This window comes from Tricharina praecox, assembly GCF_024521635.1.
Source record: "Tricharina praecox strain CBS 144465 chromosome Unknown BZA05scaffold_2, whole genome shotgun sequence".
Classification (NCBI taxonomy): domain Eukaryota; kingdom Fungi; phylum Ascomycota; class Pezizomycetes; order Pezizales; family Pyronemataceae; genus Tricharina; species Tricharina praecox.
Genome location: NW_026250404.1, coordinates 1,786,772 through 1,802,307, shown reverse-complemented (window position 1 = coordinate 1,802,307; position 15,536 = coordinate 1,786,772). Strand labels below are relative to the sequence as shown.

Here is a 15,536-nt window from a genome sequence, read left to right as displayed (position 1 = left end):
GGAAAAAAAACGAGGCCGCCAATCCGATTGCACCGTTGAAGGGTATATAAAAAAATAAAAAAACAACAATGTTTCCGGTTTCACAACCATCCATATAATCTCAACAGCAGTTTTTGGTGAACTCCGCCCTAAGTCTTCAAAAAGAAAGAGAAAAGCACATTAAGTGAACAAATGAAATCCCCTCTTCAACCCCCGCCAGACGTATTAATGCTCATAAATAGAAGAAAAAGCGAGGCAGATACACAAAGGAGAGAAGTACTCAACCAAACACTGAAAACGTGAACAAAGAACAAAAACATACGAGAAGGGAGAATAATAAACGAGAAGGGAAAATAATAATCAGAGAGTAAAAAACAACGAAGATAAAGACGCCCAATTAATCCACATTCTAGACACCCAATCGCCCCCAAATAGGAAAAAAAAGAGCAGAATAAAAATAAAAAAAAGGAAACCCCCATCCCAACACTCAATCAATCAATCAATCTTTATGTTCAATGCCGCGTGTACGGGCTCATTCCGAAGGGTTCCATATCACCGTGGTCGTCTCCAGTCTCGGTAGCATTGTCCCCATCGTCGTCGTAGAACTCTCCGCTCAACACGCTACTGTCCGCGTCCGCATCGTAGTTGTCCTTGCGAAAGAGTGCATTTGATGGTCCTGGCGAAGAACCTATTGGTCGTCGACCGGTGTAGGGAGTGGACCGCTTTTCCATCGCTCTCACAGTCGGCGGAGCCCTCGGTGTTGCTGAAGGGACATCGGCAGGTGCGTTGCTGCGGCCGAACCCAGCACCAAACCTTCGAGCTCCGGTCAGGGTATTACTGGGAGGAGCCAGGATACCGTTCAAGAACCCACTAGCGGCGGATGTTGGTCGAGAAGGTACTGACGAAGGCGGTGTGTCCCTAGGCGTGACATCACCAGAGGTCCTTCCCCGATTCTTCCACGTCTGCCAGGCAGCCGAAGCTACGCCGGGAAGCTTCGCGGCAGCATGCGAAACACTAGCCAACGTATTTTCTTCTTCGGGCTTGGTAATGCCCATGGCACGCTCTTTCTCATGAAGCTGCATCTCCAAGCTCGCCCTTAGCCGCGTGGCGGCATCCCGAAGGCTGCCCCGGTCGAGATGCGGGAGGTTGCACGTGTGGATAATCTCCTCGAGGTCGTCAATGCGGAGGTCGAGCAGTTCACGGTACATGTTGAGCTGACCCTCGATCTCCTTCAGCTTCGAGCTGTTGATGTTGACATCAGCAAGCTCGCTTTCTAGCTGGTCGATGCGAGTCTCGCGTTGCTGGAGTTGGTTCTGGAGGACATGTACCGACTCGCGAAGAGCACGCTCGTCGGAAACATTTGGTGCTGTCATCTCTCTAACCGTAGTTGCAGCCTGGGCGGCCGCTTGAGCAGCAACATTGGCGATCTTGAAGTTCTCGTTGAGCGTCCTGACCTGGATCTGCAAGCTGTTGATGTGGTCGCGGAGGTTCTTGGTCTCGGATTGAGCAATGGTGAGTCGCTCTTGCAGGAAGTATTGATCACGCTCAGCGTCTTCTGTGACGATGCGGTACGCCCGTTCGTGTTGGCTCCGTTCATCATCAAGCTGACGTTCGTTCTTACGATGCTGGTCCTCGAGTGCTGCCGCCTTAGACTCTGCCGCCTCCTCCAGGGCCTTAGCCTTCTCTTGCACGACCTGTTGGAGTGCAGCTGCGTTGGAAATTTGTGTTTCTTCCAATAGGCGCTCCAACCTCTCCTTCTCAGCCCGACCCTTCTCAACCTCCGTCTCCAAAGCTTTCCGGACGGAAGACAACTCGACATTGACAACATCCATCTCTTGGTAGAGAGTTGACCTAACCCTGCTCACCTCATCTCCGGCAGATTCGCGGGCTTGGGCAACCTCATGGGTGAGCTGAGCAATGCGGGATTGATTCTCGATGGATTCGTGTCTCAGCTCGGTAATTAGTTCCTCGGCCTTGACAGTGGCCCTGTGCAGTTGTTCGGTCTCGATCCTGAGTCGAATGGATTCCTTCTCCTCGACCTCAAGTCGCCGGACCTCTCCCTCGAGCCCCTGGCTTCTGCTTATCTCGGCGGCCAGTTTTGCTTCGAGGACTTCGGTTCGAGCTTTCTGCTCCTCCTGGGTCTTTCTCCATTTGCCCTGCTCTTGTCCGATTTCCAATGACAGGCGACGCATGTCCTCCTGAACTCTGTCAAACTTCGAACGGAAGGATTCTCGGACTTTGATACTTTCCTCCGTTTCTGACTTCAGGGCTTCGATGGCTCTCCTCAGCTCCTTATTCTCGTTCTCCAACTGCAGATTCCATCCTCGGTGCTTCTCCTCACTCGTCTGTGCTTCCCGCATAGCTCCCTCGAGCTCAGCATTCTTTGCCGCGAGCTCACCGTTGGACTTTTGAAGGGATGAGTGTGCACCCTCGAGCAGTGCACTCCGCATCTGGGCCGATGTGAGCGTCTGGTGTCGTTTCTCGTCGGAGGCTTTCAGACGACGGTCCTTCTCTTCGGCCACCTCACGGTGCTTGGCTGCCTCTTCCTCGGCAAGCTTGAGTTTCGTCTCCAGCTCAATCGTCTTCTCCTGCCACTGTCGCTTCCTCTCCACCTCCTCGTCACCACGCTTCTGGAAGAGCGCAACATCCCTCTCCAAGGCCTCAATCTTCAACTTCAAATTCTCCTTGGAATCGCTGTCCTCGGGGCTGTCAAAGTTGAGGGGAATAAACATCTGCTGCTTGGAAATGACATCTTCCATGAGGGCCCGGAAATCATCCAGAGATGGTTGAGACCAAGGGTTGTTCAAAGAAGCCTGGTTGACCACCGTCCGGAACTCCTCCACATTGCGCTGCCGGTCCTCCTCGGCCGCCCTCTTAAATTCTGCAACTCCAGTAGGGTCTTCTTTGATGATGTCTCGAAGACTTTTCTTGATATCGTCCAAGCCCGGGACTGTAGCAGCAACGGCTTCCGCCATTGCTGACTTGAATTCGTCAATCTTTGGTTGATTGGTGGTGACCTTATCAACAACCGAGTGGAAATCCTCGAGAGTGGGCTGCACCCTTGCGAGCTCCTGGATGTGCAGTTTGGTCTCTGCGATTGACATCTTAATTATTGCGGCATCCTCCTTCTGTCCTTGCTCCGCAAGGTTGCGGCGCATGTCACCCTTGGAAGCACTGGATTGAACGAACGTTGTCATCTCCCGTACGGCAGAGTAGACCTCGCTGATACGGGTAGAGAGCGTGGCTTGACCCTCCTTGGCGGTTTCCTGCTGGGCCTCCTGGTGGAACTCCATGTTTGCCGAGAAGTCCTGAGTGAGCCGAAGCACCTCATGCAGCAGAGGGCCAAACTGATCGTTCTCCTGCTTGAGGCGAAGAATCTCGAGATGTGTCGGCCCAATGTCATTGCTTGTCACAGTGTTCATGATCTCGACCAAGATACGGTTCAACTCGACGAGTTCATCCGTCTTTGCAGATTTCGAGAATGTTTCGGCAAGAACGTTGTGTAGAGGAATAAGGTCTTCCTTCCGAGCAGCGTTGTTCATCGAGTTGGCGATGGCGGCCTTGACTTCTGCAATATCGCTGCGTTGAGCGGCTCGCATCAGGACGTCCTGAAGCGCGAACTTCGTATCGTCAACCCTGTCGCTAACATTGGTCACGATTTCATCAACGGCATCGCGAACAGTATCTCTCAGCGTCACCACACTCTCCCTGACAGCAGCCATATCCTGGGATTTAGCGGTACCCTGCAGGGCCGTGGCGCAAGCCTGAGCGGTTTCCCGAGCAGCCGCGGAAACGGTGGCTTTAAGGTCGACCAATTCGGCGCTTTGTGCAACCCTTGCGGCAATATCCCCCAGGGTAGTCTTCACCTCGGACAAGTCCTCGTGGCCGGCAGCCTTTTCAAGCATGTCGGCAATGGCAGACTTGACCTCAGCAAAGTCATGGCTTTGAATGCTGCTATTAACAACCGCATCCTTGATCGCCTCAAGATTCTGCTCGGAGATTGCACCTCCACTCCGCTGAGCCAACAACACCTCGGACAACGCCGCCTTGATCTTCTGAAGTTTTCTATCCCGCGGAGTTTTATGCGGCACGAGATCCTCGGTATCGTCTTCTTCCTCGTCGTCGGCGTCACTAGTAGCGTACTCGCCGAGACTCCTAGTCGAGCTGAAGGCGGACATTGCGGTCAGTGTATCATTGATAGTCGCAAGAGCACTGATGACTGGGTCGAGTCTGCGCTGGAACAGTCCACCCACGAGTTCCTCGACGTGTGCGTCAAAGAACAAACGGCTTTGCGGGCGCAGCTTTCCACCGTGTTCATCCGAGAGCATATCATCCCAATCACTGTCTGCGGCTCTGATTTCTTGGGGAGGGGCAGAGGGATTGCCACCGAGTGCGTGAGCCGGAATTGGCTCGTCGGGGGAGAATGAGGAGGCACGGTGACGGTACGTAATGTCGGCACGACGCGGACTCGGACTAGGTCCAGCACTGTGAAGGCGTTTACTCTGCTTTATCGGGGTCTGCTCATCGGACATTGGCATGAAAGGCCTGCTGGTGTTGGCATTTCGTTGCCAGGAGATGGTGCCTTGGTGACTAGCATCCTCGTCGCTAACTTCCTCACCCTCTGCATCCTCATCGTCTTCCGATTGTTCGGAGGGTTGCTCGAGGTAGACGACATTAGTCTCGTCCATGTATTGGATGACCTCGTTCAACTCTGCGTCAGTTGGCATTGGTCTGTCGACTTCCGTTTTCTCCGGATCAACATCTCCAGTATATGGTGTTGCGGGTCTGGGCGGCAAGAACGGACTGTTGGGCATAGGTGGAGAGGGCGCTGGCTCGGAAGGAGGAGGCGACGGCGTATGCGCATATCGGGACTCGACGATACCATACGACTTCTTGGGGGGTGTGGCTGCCGAAGGGAACTCGAAGTTGAAATCTTGGCCAGTCGGTTTGAGTGATGGGCTAGCGGAGAACTTGAAAGGCTGCGGTGAAGGCGATGGCGATGGAGTCTGAGCGGTGATAGCGATGTACGCCTCATCAGGCGAAAGAATCTCACGCTCGGGGCCATTTGACCTCGGGACGGGGCGCTCATAATCATTCATAGGCGTAGCGTTGGCAAACGATTCGGCATCATTCGTGCTCCGGAACTCGAAGGGCGTGAAGGATCCCAAAACTTCCTCCAGGGGTGCCTTCATTAGCTGTTCACCTTCATCATCCTCGTCGTCCAGGTCATCTTCATTTTCGCTCTCGCTGTCATGGTCGGAAGGTTCCTCTAGGTCTTCCAGCTCTGCAAGTTCGACCATGTTGTCCATATCATTCTGTGATAGCGGCGACAAAGACTCGGCGAAAGAGTCCTCGGTTTCATTAACAATACTCTTGGTAGGCTCATGCTTGACCCTCTTGCGGCTCTCTGTTGATATACTATCCCTCCTATCATCTCCAGCCTCCGACTCGCGACTGGGTGGTCGGACAATGGGAATGGCCTTCTTCATAGGAGGCTGTCGAACGACTTCGGTGAATATAGGTTCAGCAGCTTGGTGAGGCGGCGACGCCGGCGGCAGTGCCGGCGGCGTGGCCTGTGCGAAAGACGGTGTGAACTCCGGAGCATTGGGGCTGAATGCAGCGGCGCCTTTCTCGAAGATCGAGGCGTAGGCACTAGTGTTACCCAAGCTCGGACGGAAGGTACTGGCGTTTGATCCGGCGCCGAAACCACCGAAACCACCGGTTGAGCCAGAGCTGTGATCCCTGGTATGACTCTCTGGAGAGGTGACCGGGGCCATCTGACTTGTAGGGGTGAATGCATTGCCCTTGGGAACAAAATTGAAGGAAGGCTCAAATTTGAACTCGGCTGCGTTGACGTTGAATTTTGGCTTCGTGGCCGACGAATTCGACAAGGCATTCTTGGTATGGTCTGCAGTCCACGTAGCACTGGTGTTTGACATATGGTGTGCGTGGCTGGCTGTGTTCGAGAACCTACGCTCAGGACTTGAGGGCTCGCTAGGGTTGGTGACGATATCCGAGATGTTGGTCCGGCCATCCTCGCTGAGGAGTTCGTCGTGAATGGCTGCCACCGGGTTGCGATTTCCACCACCCATGCCCTCGCCTATCATCATCATCGACATTGCGGAGTTCTGAATGGGATCTATAGTCTCATGCTCGTGCTGCATCTGAGAAAGCGACTGCTCGCGGCTGTGTGGAACGGGGAACTGTGTCTGGGGTACATATGACGGATGCAGGGGAGCCAAATCGACATTGTAGGGGCCCTGCGGGTACTCGACACTGCCGCCGCGGACATGAGCTTCGTGGATGTTATTCTGCTTCTCCGCCTCAACGTCAGACATCACATCGTCATCAGGATTCGAAGCCAGCTCGGGTCCATTGTGCACATCCATCTCGACGTTCGGCATGTCCGGTTGTGGGGGAAATTGAACTGGCACTGGTGAAACGGGATTTGTCGCAAACCCATCGGCTTCGGGCTCTTTGATGCCTTCTTTTGCCCGCCTTGCCTCTTCTAGCTGGTAAGCCTCGGTGTTCTCGAACTCTTTTTGAAGTGTGACGCTGAGCTGATGGCGATGCTTAGGTACAGGAGCATCGATGATTGCGAGTCCTGGGTACAATGGCGCTTCTGGTGCTGGCTCTGGCTGGACCGGGTGTCTAACATGCGCCAATGGCGAACCACGACGCATCTGTTGGTGATGGAAGCGCTCCTGGCCAACGAGCCCGTGGTGGGGAACATAAGGATCCCCCATTGGGCTCTCCATTGGCATAGGGTATCCTCCGAGGTTAAACTGGCTGCCCGAATGGCCGTGCATTGGCATATTCATCATTCCGGGAGAGCCGTTGCGCATAGTAAAAGGAGCCCAGCCGCCAGATCCGTTCATATTCGGGGGAGTATGCTGCTGGATTGGAGGGGTATACATCCCCGAGTACGGGTCCCAATCGTTTTGGTTCGACGGGGTTGCCGATATTGACTGGCGGGGCAGGTGGAACGCAAGATGAGCTGGTTGACCACCAGGCGACATCAGTGATGGCACGGGGGTGCCGTTCGCCGGGATCGATATGGGAGAAAATGGATTGAAAGGCCCATGCGGATGCATCGAATGAGGATTGCTCATTGCTGATGCGGTCAGTGATGGCGGGGAGAACATATTCATGGCATGTTGTGCGGGACTCTGCATAAGAGACTGAAGAGCATGTTAGCACCATGACTAGCAACTCATATGGTGGATGAAAGCGTCAATTACCAAAGGCGTTTCTCCTCCGGACCCTGAGTGTGTTAATGGACCATCGTCAGGTATCACTCCGAGCGCCCTCAGCTTTTCTTCTCGCAACGTGTCCACATATGCGTCCCATTCTGCGCATCCATTAGCAAGGCGCGCTTTCGGACGGTAGCGGTGATCCACGTGTGCCACGTTTGGTCAAGATAAACATACCTCTTGGGTCGGGAATGCTGATAAACACCTCGCTCGCTTCAACCTTGCTTCTCCGCTCTTCTGGAAAAACGTCTTTGCAAGCACCTTGGCCCCCTATGCTGATATCATAGCCTTTGTCTACCCACCCCTTCATCTTCTTTTCAACTTCCTCCCTGCTTAATGGGACCGGTCGCCCACCGGGTAAGCCGAACATCGAATCGGCCGGTATCTGAATGACGACATTTCGGCCCCGCCATTTCATTGATTTTCGGGAGCTCGGTGTACTCGTTCGAGAAGTTGGCCCTGATTTTGGTGCCGATAGCAGATAATTGGCGACCGCACTCACGCTGCCGATTGTCGGAGAAGCCTGGGGTGTTGACTCCATCTGCAGCGGCGGAGGCAGTCCCTTCAACCCGTTCACCCCCTTGTCTTCAATTGGGGATGGTGTCAGATCGGCCCACCGACTCGGCAGAGCGGGCACCTCCGGGGGGTCTATTATGTGATCCATCGGAAACTCGGCAAGAGATTGGGGAGCTGTCCTGTATCTCCCAGTCACGCCCGTCGCGCCACTGACAGCAGATTCGCGATCCGAAGATAGCTCTGTTCCCGGAACGTTCAGAAACGTACCCCTCGGCAGCTGATAGTCGGCTGGAGTGATTGTTTTCGCGTTCGAGGTGTTCCGGCGGTGGCCTTCGGTTCTGTCTGTATCCTCTTCCGGATCTTGCGAGGACTCCGAGTACCAGCTAGAAGAAGCACGGCGGTGTTGCTGGTAACCACGACGAAGAACCCAATCTTCCGTGTAACGACGCTGAACCAACACCTGGCCCCTGGTCTCTCTCTGAAGATCCCTGGTTCGACTTGCACTCGTTTCAACAACACCTAGTAGGGCGGCAGCGACGACACGCGGTAGCGATGCAGGACTCTCACTTCTTGGTCGCACTTGATTTCGCGGACTGCTCGAATTCTCGAGGCTTACAGCGGGAGTAAAATACCGCGAGCCTTCCTCCGACTGCTGTTCACTGCTCTGCGCTACCTTCGAGACAGTAGCGGTGGTGGATGACGAGGACGACGACGGTGACGACCAGGACTGTGAAAGCCCACCTACAATGGCTGGGGCGAGCTCGGGGTGGGGTGAATGAGGGAGCTGCTCCTCTGACGGCCACTGATATTCGTGCTCCGGGGCGGGTGGCGAAGACGGTAGCTGCGGCGGCGGGGAGGGGTTCGATGGGAGGTACTCGGAGGAGGGCGAGGACGACGACGGCGAGGACGACGACGGCGACAACACCACGACCGAGTTATTCAGTGATGAAGGCAACGTGCTTAGCGGTCGAGATGGTTGCGGTGGTAGTCAGGAAATTGGTTCCTCAATTTCCCATGTGGTAGCCCCCTTTATATTTGCTCGAGGGGTGAGGGTGTGGAGGCAGAACAAGTATATACGGCCTATTACACTCTACAAGGGATTGACAGCGAAAATCAGCTCTGCACCAGTGAGAAGAGAGCGCGAACACAAAGGTGGCAACCTATTGGCAGAGGAGAAGACGTCGAGGAGCTTGGCTTCTCACACAGAAGAGAAGGCAGGGCGGAGAGGGCAAGGAGCACAGGAGGAGTACAGGGCTCAGCAGCAACGAGGATCAGTTCAGTACGACAGGCTCGTCTGGTTTGCGTCCGTGTCAGGCTGGGCTTGCTATATCAAGCATCAAAGCGAACACAAGAAGAAGGGAACTCCGAAGGAAGGGAGAGCAAGTAGGCGTATCGTGAGGAATTCCACGAAGAAGAGGAAGAAGGGAAAGAGAGAAGGGAAGGCTCGAGGGTTCGAAGTCGAAGGTCTTCTTTCCGTCCTGGCCGGTGTGTGTGGAGAGCAGCGGCAGCGGCAACGGCAGCAATAGCAACAGCAACAGCGACAGCAACAGCGACAAGCAAGCGGCAGAGCGATGGGTTTGCGAGGATGATAATTAATGTGAGTGCTGGTGGTCTTCTTCAGATATTCTGCCCTCCCCCGGTTTCCCCCCCTGTCTGCCAGCCTGCCCCCCCTGCCTCTCCTACCTGTGCTGTGTTCTTGCCTGCTAGGACTCCCGACACTTGGGCGCCATCCCTGGCCGCCCAATTGGCCGGTCCGGCTAGTCCCTAACTCGTTCGGGCTGCACCACTTCTGCTTCGGGCCACATCCGCTTTGGGTAAGGATGATTCCTCATCCGAGCACAGAAACCGAACTCCGCACACCACCACCGCTGCAGCTGCAACTGCCTCCCCACCACCACCACCACCAGAACAGAGGAACACGTCGCAACATGGCAGAGAGAGATGACATGCATGCACGTGACGATGGACGGAGGCCTGCGGACATGCGTGCGTGGGAGGCGGAGGAGGTGTGGCATGCGATCTCGACTGTCGTTGGCTGCCTCTTCCTCATCTTTGATCACCATCGAGGCTAGAGCGGTCCTAGACAAGTCCACTCGCCAAAGCAGAGCGAAGCATCGCCATCCGAATAGCTGCCCTTTGAGACGCTGGACCAAAGCCATAAATACAAGACGCCTTCCTCTTGTCGCCTTGCTCGACACGTCTTTCACCTTCTGTTCCCCCACCGTCTGCAAATTTTGACACAGGTCTCACAGAAACGGCTCTGCGAGCAATTTGCTGTTGACAACACATCGATCCATATCTTGGCTGATCCCCTCCTGCACTGGCCATTGCCCAATTGGTCGGCCACCTCCTCTCGATGCCTGGCATCTGCATGTTAGGCGGCTCGGTGTTGGAATCGAGGTAGCGAACATGTAACCACACTATTCCGCGTCCGGACAGGGAGTCGACTGCATAAGTGCACAGCGGGGACGGCGGCTGCTCGGCGGATGCATCGGGCTGCAACTCGGCGAATGAATGGCTCGTGTTCGGGGCTTCCGGGGTCCAGACACGGAGCGTAGATAACCCCGGATCACTTTGGGAGCAGTTCCGTTTGCACGTGCCCCCCACGACATCACATCATAGCCGCAGATCAGGTCTTCCATTGCTTAATACAACCACGAACCTGCCGAGTTTCATTCTTCTCATTCACAAGCACGGTTCACCTCCGGAACCATACCGCAGACGGCATGACTTGGACTTGGAATCTAGCCGAACGGGCGGAGCCCTGGCGAACGGAGAAAGTGGAGGTCTGGCGAGTGGAAGCCAGTCGAGAGGGCCATGATGTTTGGATACCCAGAGCACTGCCTTGGGTGAGTGAGAATCGGAATGGAGCGGCGCAGGTATCAGATACGTCGATAGGCGTGAACGATTCAACTTACTTTGAGTCCCTTTCAGACTCAGCGTGCTGGCCCCCAGGTTTGGCGGAGATATGTCTGTGATCTGGCGGAAGACGGTAGCCGCGGTGAGTGTATTAGCCGCGGCGACTTGACATTCCCGTGGTCGAAGGTTGTCACTGCCCGGCGGCTACCGGTGCTTCATGTTGTTTCAAAGCTGCTATCGGACCAGGCATCTACCTGTCCGAGTGATCCCGGGGGTCCTGGAGTTGAATTCCGGGGAATATTTTGTCTGTTTCGTGATTACTAAGTGCCAGGGACTGCAGCTGCCAGTGATGCACGTTGATGCCGTTCTGCTGGGCACCACCCCACCCTACAAGTACATTCCGCCCAGTTCACCGCCCGCTCTCCGCCCTCGAATTTCGATGCTGCATTAGTCATCCCTGGATTTTCGATATTCAATAGTATCCTGAACGGTCTGATAGGCAGACAGACAGACTGCATACGGTTTGCTCTCGCTACCATTCGCATCCTCAAAATCAATAGGTACATCAAATCAGTTTTGAAATGCTCAGTTTTCCTCATCCCCGAGATTCTCAGCAGTCCTCTTCCCAACCCAGACTAGGGCATGGCTTGACGCGCTCCCAACGCGGCGAGAGAAGAAACACGTGCAGGGCTCTGAACGCGCCTTTCTATTCTGAATGCGGCTAGATCGTTTCTCGGCCCAAAGTAAACAAACATTGAACGCTTTCCGATAACCACGACTAGTAGTGCTCCACAAAGCCTACCTTCAAATACCCCCACGACCTTTATCCCAATCAGTGCCCCTCGTATACCTCCCAATCATCACACCGCCTCCTCTACACTTCTACTGAGGTTCTTCGACCCACTACGCGCTCACTATGGCTTCACAACGTCGTCGTCTGGCTCAGGATCACGCCATGATCAGCAACACGCCGCCCTCGGACTACTTCTTCGCTGGCGACTCCTCTGACGACCTCACCGGATTGTCCATCTATCTAGTTGGACCTACCGGGACCCCATTCGAGTCTGGTGTCTTCCACATCTCTCTGCGGATTCCTCCAACCTATCCACAGGACCCACCGAAGGCGAACTTCACAACCAAGATCTTCCATCCCAACGTGGATGGCCGCACCGGCGATGTCTGCGTCGACACCCTAAAGCGAGACTGGAACCCGAAGCTGACTCTCCACGACGTCCTTGTCACCATCCGGTGTCTGTTGGTGTTTCCCAACCCGACCAGTTCGCTCAATGAGGCCGCCGGCAAGCTGCTCCTGGACGACTATGAGGCATTCGCGCGTCATGCGCGATTGATGACGGAGGTGCACGCGGCGATTCCGGAAAAGCTCAAGAAAGATGTCGAAGAGACGCGGCTGCGTGACGGGGCCGGAAGCGATGGGGACGCGCTGCCGTTGCCGTCTTCCCCGAAGAAGCTTGTCGCCAGCTCGAGTGGCTCCAACACCGCGCTCAAACAGACGAAGCACAAGCGCAAGCCCTCGAAGTCCACAGTCACCACAACCACTACCGTCCGCAGGAAGATCCGACGCGCGGTGTCGCCCAAGCGATCGGACGGCCACGAGTCGGATTCAGACGGCGGCGACTCGGGAAAGGAAAACGTCGTTACGGCGCGGCCACGCCCGATCTCGCCGCCTGGTACCAAACGTTCGCGAGAGGAGGAGCCTACCACCACCGTCCCCGCGGACGAGAACGAGAAGGGCGCCGCGAGCAATGACGCACCAATAGAGTCCGGAAGAAAATCGCCCAAGGTCCAGAAAGGCGCGAACCCTGGCCTCACACGCAAGGCCTCTTCGGTCAAGACCAGATCTCGGCCAGTCACCTCCACCTCCGCCCCCGCCGCGCTCGGCATGACCAAAAAAGCCATCACGACCAGCGCAAAACCAGCGGCGAAGAAGTCGGCTCCAAAAGTGGGCTTGAAGAGATTCTGAGCCCACAAATACTCGTTACACGCCGAGTACCCCCGCTTGTTGGCACGATTTTTTCAGTTCCCGCGCGTGAACACCTTGCAGATTCATTTTCCTTTGTCGGGTTGGTTTGGGTGGCGTTCCGGGCGCGTTGTATACGCGTCTTGTTTTCCCATTGGTGGTGTTTGGATGTTGTTTTTTGTTTTGCTTTTCCTTTTCCTTTGTTTGGACTTCCCGTTTAGGGCTGAGATGTTGGAATGGCGTATGTACCTACTTTTCGGGCTTTCTTCCATTTTGGAGTCAGGTCCGGAAGATTGAACGATACCTCTTGACTTGCAATTGATGTTTGTATTGTACCTTTACCAATAGTACCTATTACTCCTATTGCCGCTACTTCTTGACGTGGGATGGATGCAGTGATTTTTGAGTGTAATGTACATGAGCAAGTCAATCTTATCCTGAGTGACATCCGATGAGATACACATGATGTTGATATTGCTCATTTCGTCCCTGCAACACGTCGTCACGGTTCATCACGTCGTATGTATGTAGAGTACCTAGTCTGTACCACGATAAGCGAGCTCCCAGCTCCCTACCAGGTACCCCGCCGCTTATCGTCGCGCAGGTGCGGGTCCGGATCTACCTATATCTACATCTACGTCGAGACCTCATTCCGCAAAGCCAACAAGCTTCACACCGCCACATCTCCTCCGTCACATCTCCTCCACAAACAAACAAGCTCGCTCAACCATGGCATCAACAGAAGGCCTCACAACCGAGCAACGCGACTTCTGGGCCGAGAACGGATACCTCATCATTCCCAATGCGCTCTCGCCAGAGACGGTGGACGAGCTGCTGCGCGAGTCCCACCAGCTGCTCGAAGGTGCTTTCCCTCCCCCTCCCCTCCCTCCCCCCTCCCCCCTCCCCCGACTGCACCGGCAGCTAAACCCACACCCCCTAGACTTCTCGCTCGACGGCCACCCGATGACCAAATTCACCACTGGCGACGACGCCTCCTCCAGCGCGCACGTCGGCGACAACTACTTCCTCACGTCCCACGACCAGATCCGTTTTTTCTTCGAGACCGCCGCGTTCTCCTCCTCAGGCGTTCTCCTCAAGCCCAAGACGCGGGCGATCAACAAGATCGGGCACGGGCTGCACCTCTTATCTCCCGCATTCCGGTCTGCAACACTAACGCGCGGCAACCTTGCGATCGCGCGGGACCTAGGCTTCAGCGACCCGAGAGTCCTGCAGAGTATGGTCATCTGTAAACAGCCAGAGATTGGCGGCGCCGTGCCGAGTCATCAGGACTCCACGTTCCTATACACAAACCCGCCGAGTGCGGTGGGGTTTTGGTATGCACTCGAGGATTGTACGGAGAGCAATGGGTGTCTGAGTTTTGCGCCGGGGAGTCATAGGAGGTGTGAGGTGAAGAAGAGGTTTGTGAGGATGGAGGGCGGGGGGACCGGGTTTGAGGATGTGCAGAGCGCGGGGGAGTGGAGCGAGGAGGATGAGACGTTTGTACTCGGACCGGTGGAGAGGGGGAGTCTCGTGCTTATTCATGGGAATGTTCTGCATAAGAGCGAGAGGAATACGGGCATGGGGAGTAGGTTTATCTATACTTTTCACGTGAGTACCCCCACCCCTCCCCTCCACAAACCACTGCTGCTTGGAAGAGAGCTGACCGACACAGGTCATCGAGGGAGAAAACAAGTACGACGAGAAGAACTGGCTGCAGCCGACTGCGGAGGGGTTTTCGAGGCTGAATGATGTGGAGTAGAGCGGTGAAGGTGGGGAATGCGCATGGATCTTTCTTTCTTTCTTTCTTGAAGATATGTTGTTCGTCCCATTGAGACAGTGCGAGACTCAATGAATACTTGGTACCGCAAGTCCAAGCTTCAAGCTTCAAGCTCACACTGCACACCCGTACAATGCCATAACAAAGGCCATCACCATCACCAACCCCACCACATCCCGTCCAAATCATACTTATACCCAGCCTCCCACAGTCCATTTTCCTCCACCCATTTCCCCCTCTCCACACTCGCCCCATACGGTACATCACAATGTGCTGCCCATCGCATACGCAGCCCTTGGGAGAATCCTCCATCCCGCTGATGACGAAGCGTGCAATGTACGCGGCAGCAGAGAAGGCTTCGCCGCGAAGAACGGTGCCGGACTGCGCTGGTTGTTAATGGGTGCGAGGGGGAGGGGACTTGGGCTCGGGCGCGGGCTTGGACTTTGGCTCGGGCTTGGAATTGGGTTGGGCTTGGACTTGGACTTGGGAAGTCGGAGTTGTGGGGCTGCGGTGGAGGAGCGTGGGAGGGGGGAGAAGATGAATGGGACTGATGGGATGGAGAGGGAGAAGGCGGAGGTGGAGAGGTGATGAATGTGATATGTGGAAGAGGGCGGGTGAAGCGAGTGCTGGGTAATGAAGACTCAAGGAATCATCCATTCACACTCAGCCATTGTCGTCGTCTTGCCGATTCATTTTTGTGTAGTGCCAAAAACCCCGTCTCTTCGGGTGGAGATTGAGCACGTGCACGAAAATGCTTCGATTCCAAATGGTATTAATTGGGCACTGCAGGCGACCACCTCTGGTACTTACACGAGAAGAGAGACGGGTGTTTTTGTCATCGTTCCTAGCCAGTCCTTGTGGAATCGATATCGATATCGATAACGCAAAACGACTTACCAAACGATTTCTGGTTGGTTCTGCAAGGCGAGGCGAAGCGTAGTTACATGGCGTTCTAGGCTCCTCGCCTCGCCTGTCGACTCCACCAGTACCCCGCCGGCTCTGGTGCTCCGTTCCCACTTCCGCTCGGTACCGCCCTGATCCCGCCCTGATCCCGCCTTACATGCCTTATGTACTCTACCTACTGTCGGTGACGCCAGTGCTATGTATTGTTACATACCCGCCGCCGCTTTTGAATTACAATTACAATTGCGATTGCGAGTATGTAGAACCGAGC

At 55.1% G+C, this 15,536-nt stretch overlaps 3 protein-coding genes across 3 annotated transcripts; 2 read left to right on the top strand and 1 right to left on the bottom strand.

Moving 5' to 3' along the window:
- Positions 1-491: 491 nt before the first annotated feature.
- On the bottom strand, positions 492-7,542 carry BZA05DRAFT_441265 (uncharacterized protein; the record flags this gene model as incomplete). Its single annotated transcript, XM_051486650.1, has 3 exons — positions 492-7,160; positions 7,221-7,330; positions 7,410-7,542. The coding sequence occupies 3 exons, from the start codon at positions 7,540-7,542 to the stop codon at positions 492-494; spliced, it is 6,912 nt and encodes a 2,303-aa protein (XP_051343728.1).
- A 3,984-nt stretch (positions 7,543-11,526) lies between these two features.
- On the top strand, positions 11,527-12,273 carry BZA05DRAFT_321472 (ubiquitin-conjugating enzyme/RWD-like protein; the record flags this gene model as incomplete). Its single annotated transcript, XM_051480452.1, has 2 exons — positions 11,527-12,150; positions 12,223-12,273. Coding segments are annotated over 2 exons (675 nt in total), but the record flags the coding sequence as incomplete, so codon positions are not given.
- Positions 12,274-13,134: 861 nt separating this feature from the next.
- BZA05DRAFT_111655 (uncharacterized protein) lies at positions 13,135-14,550 on the top strand. Its single transcript, XM_051478589.1, has 3 exons — positions 13,135-13,447; positions 13,526-14,193; positions 14,258-14,550. The coding sequence occupies exons 1-3, from the start codon at positions 13,315-13,317 to the stop codon at positions 14,342-14,344; spliced, it is 888 nt and encodes a 295-aa protein (XP_051343726.1). The 5' UTR covers positions 13,135-13,314; the 3' UTR covers positions 14,345-14,550.
- Positions 14,551-15,536: the final 986 nt, after the last annotated feature.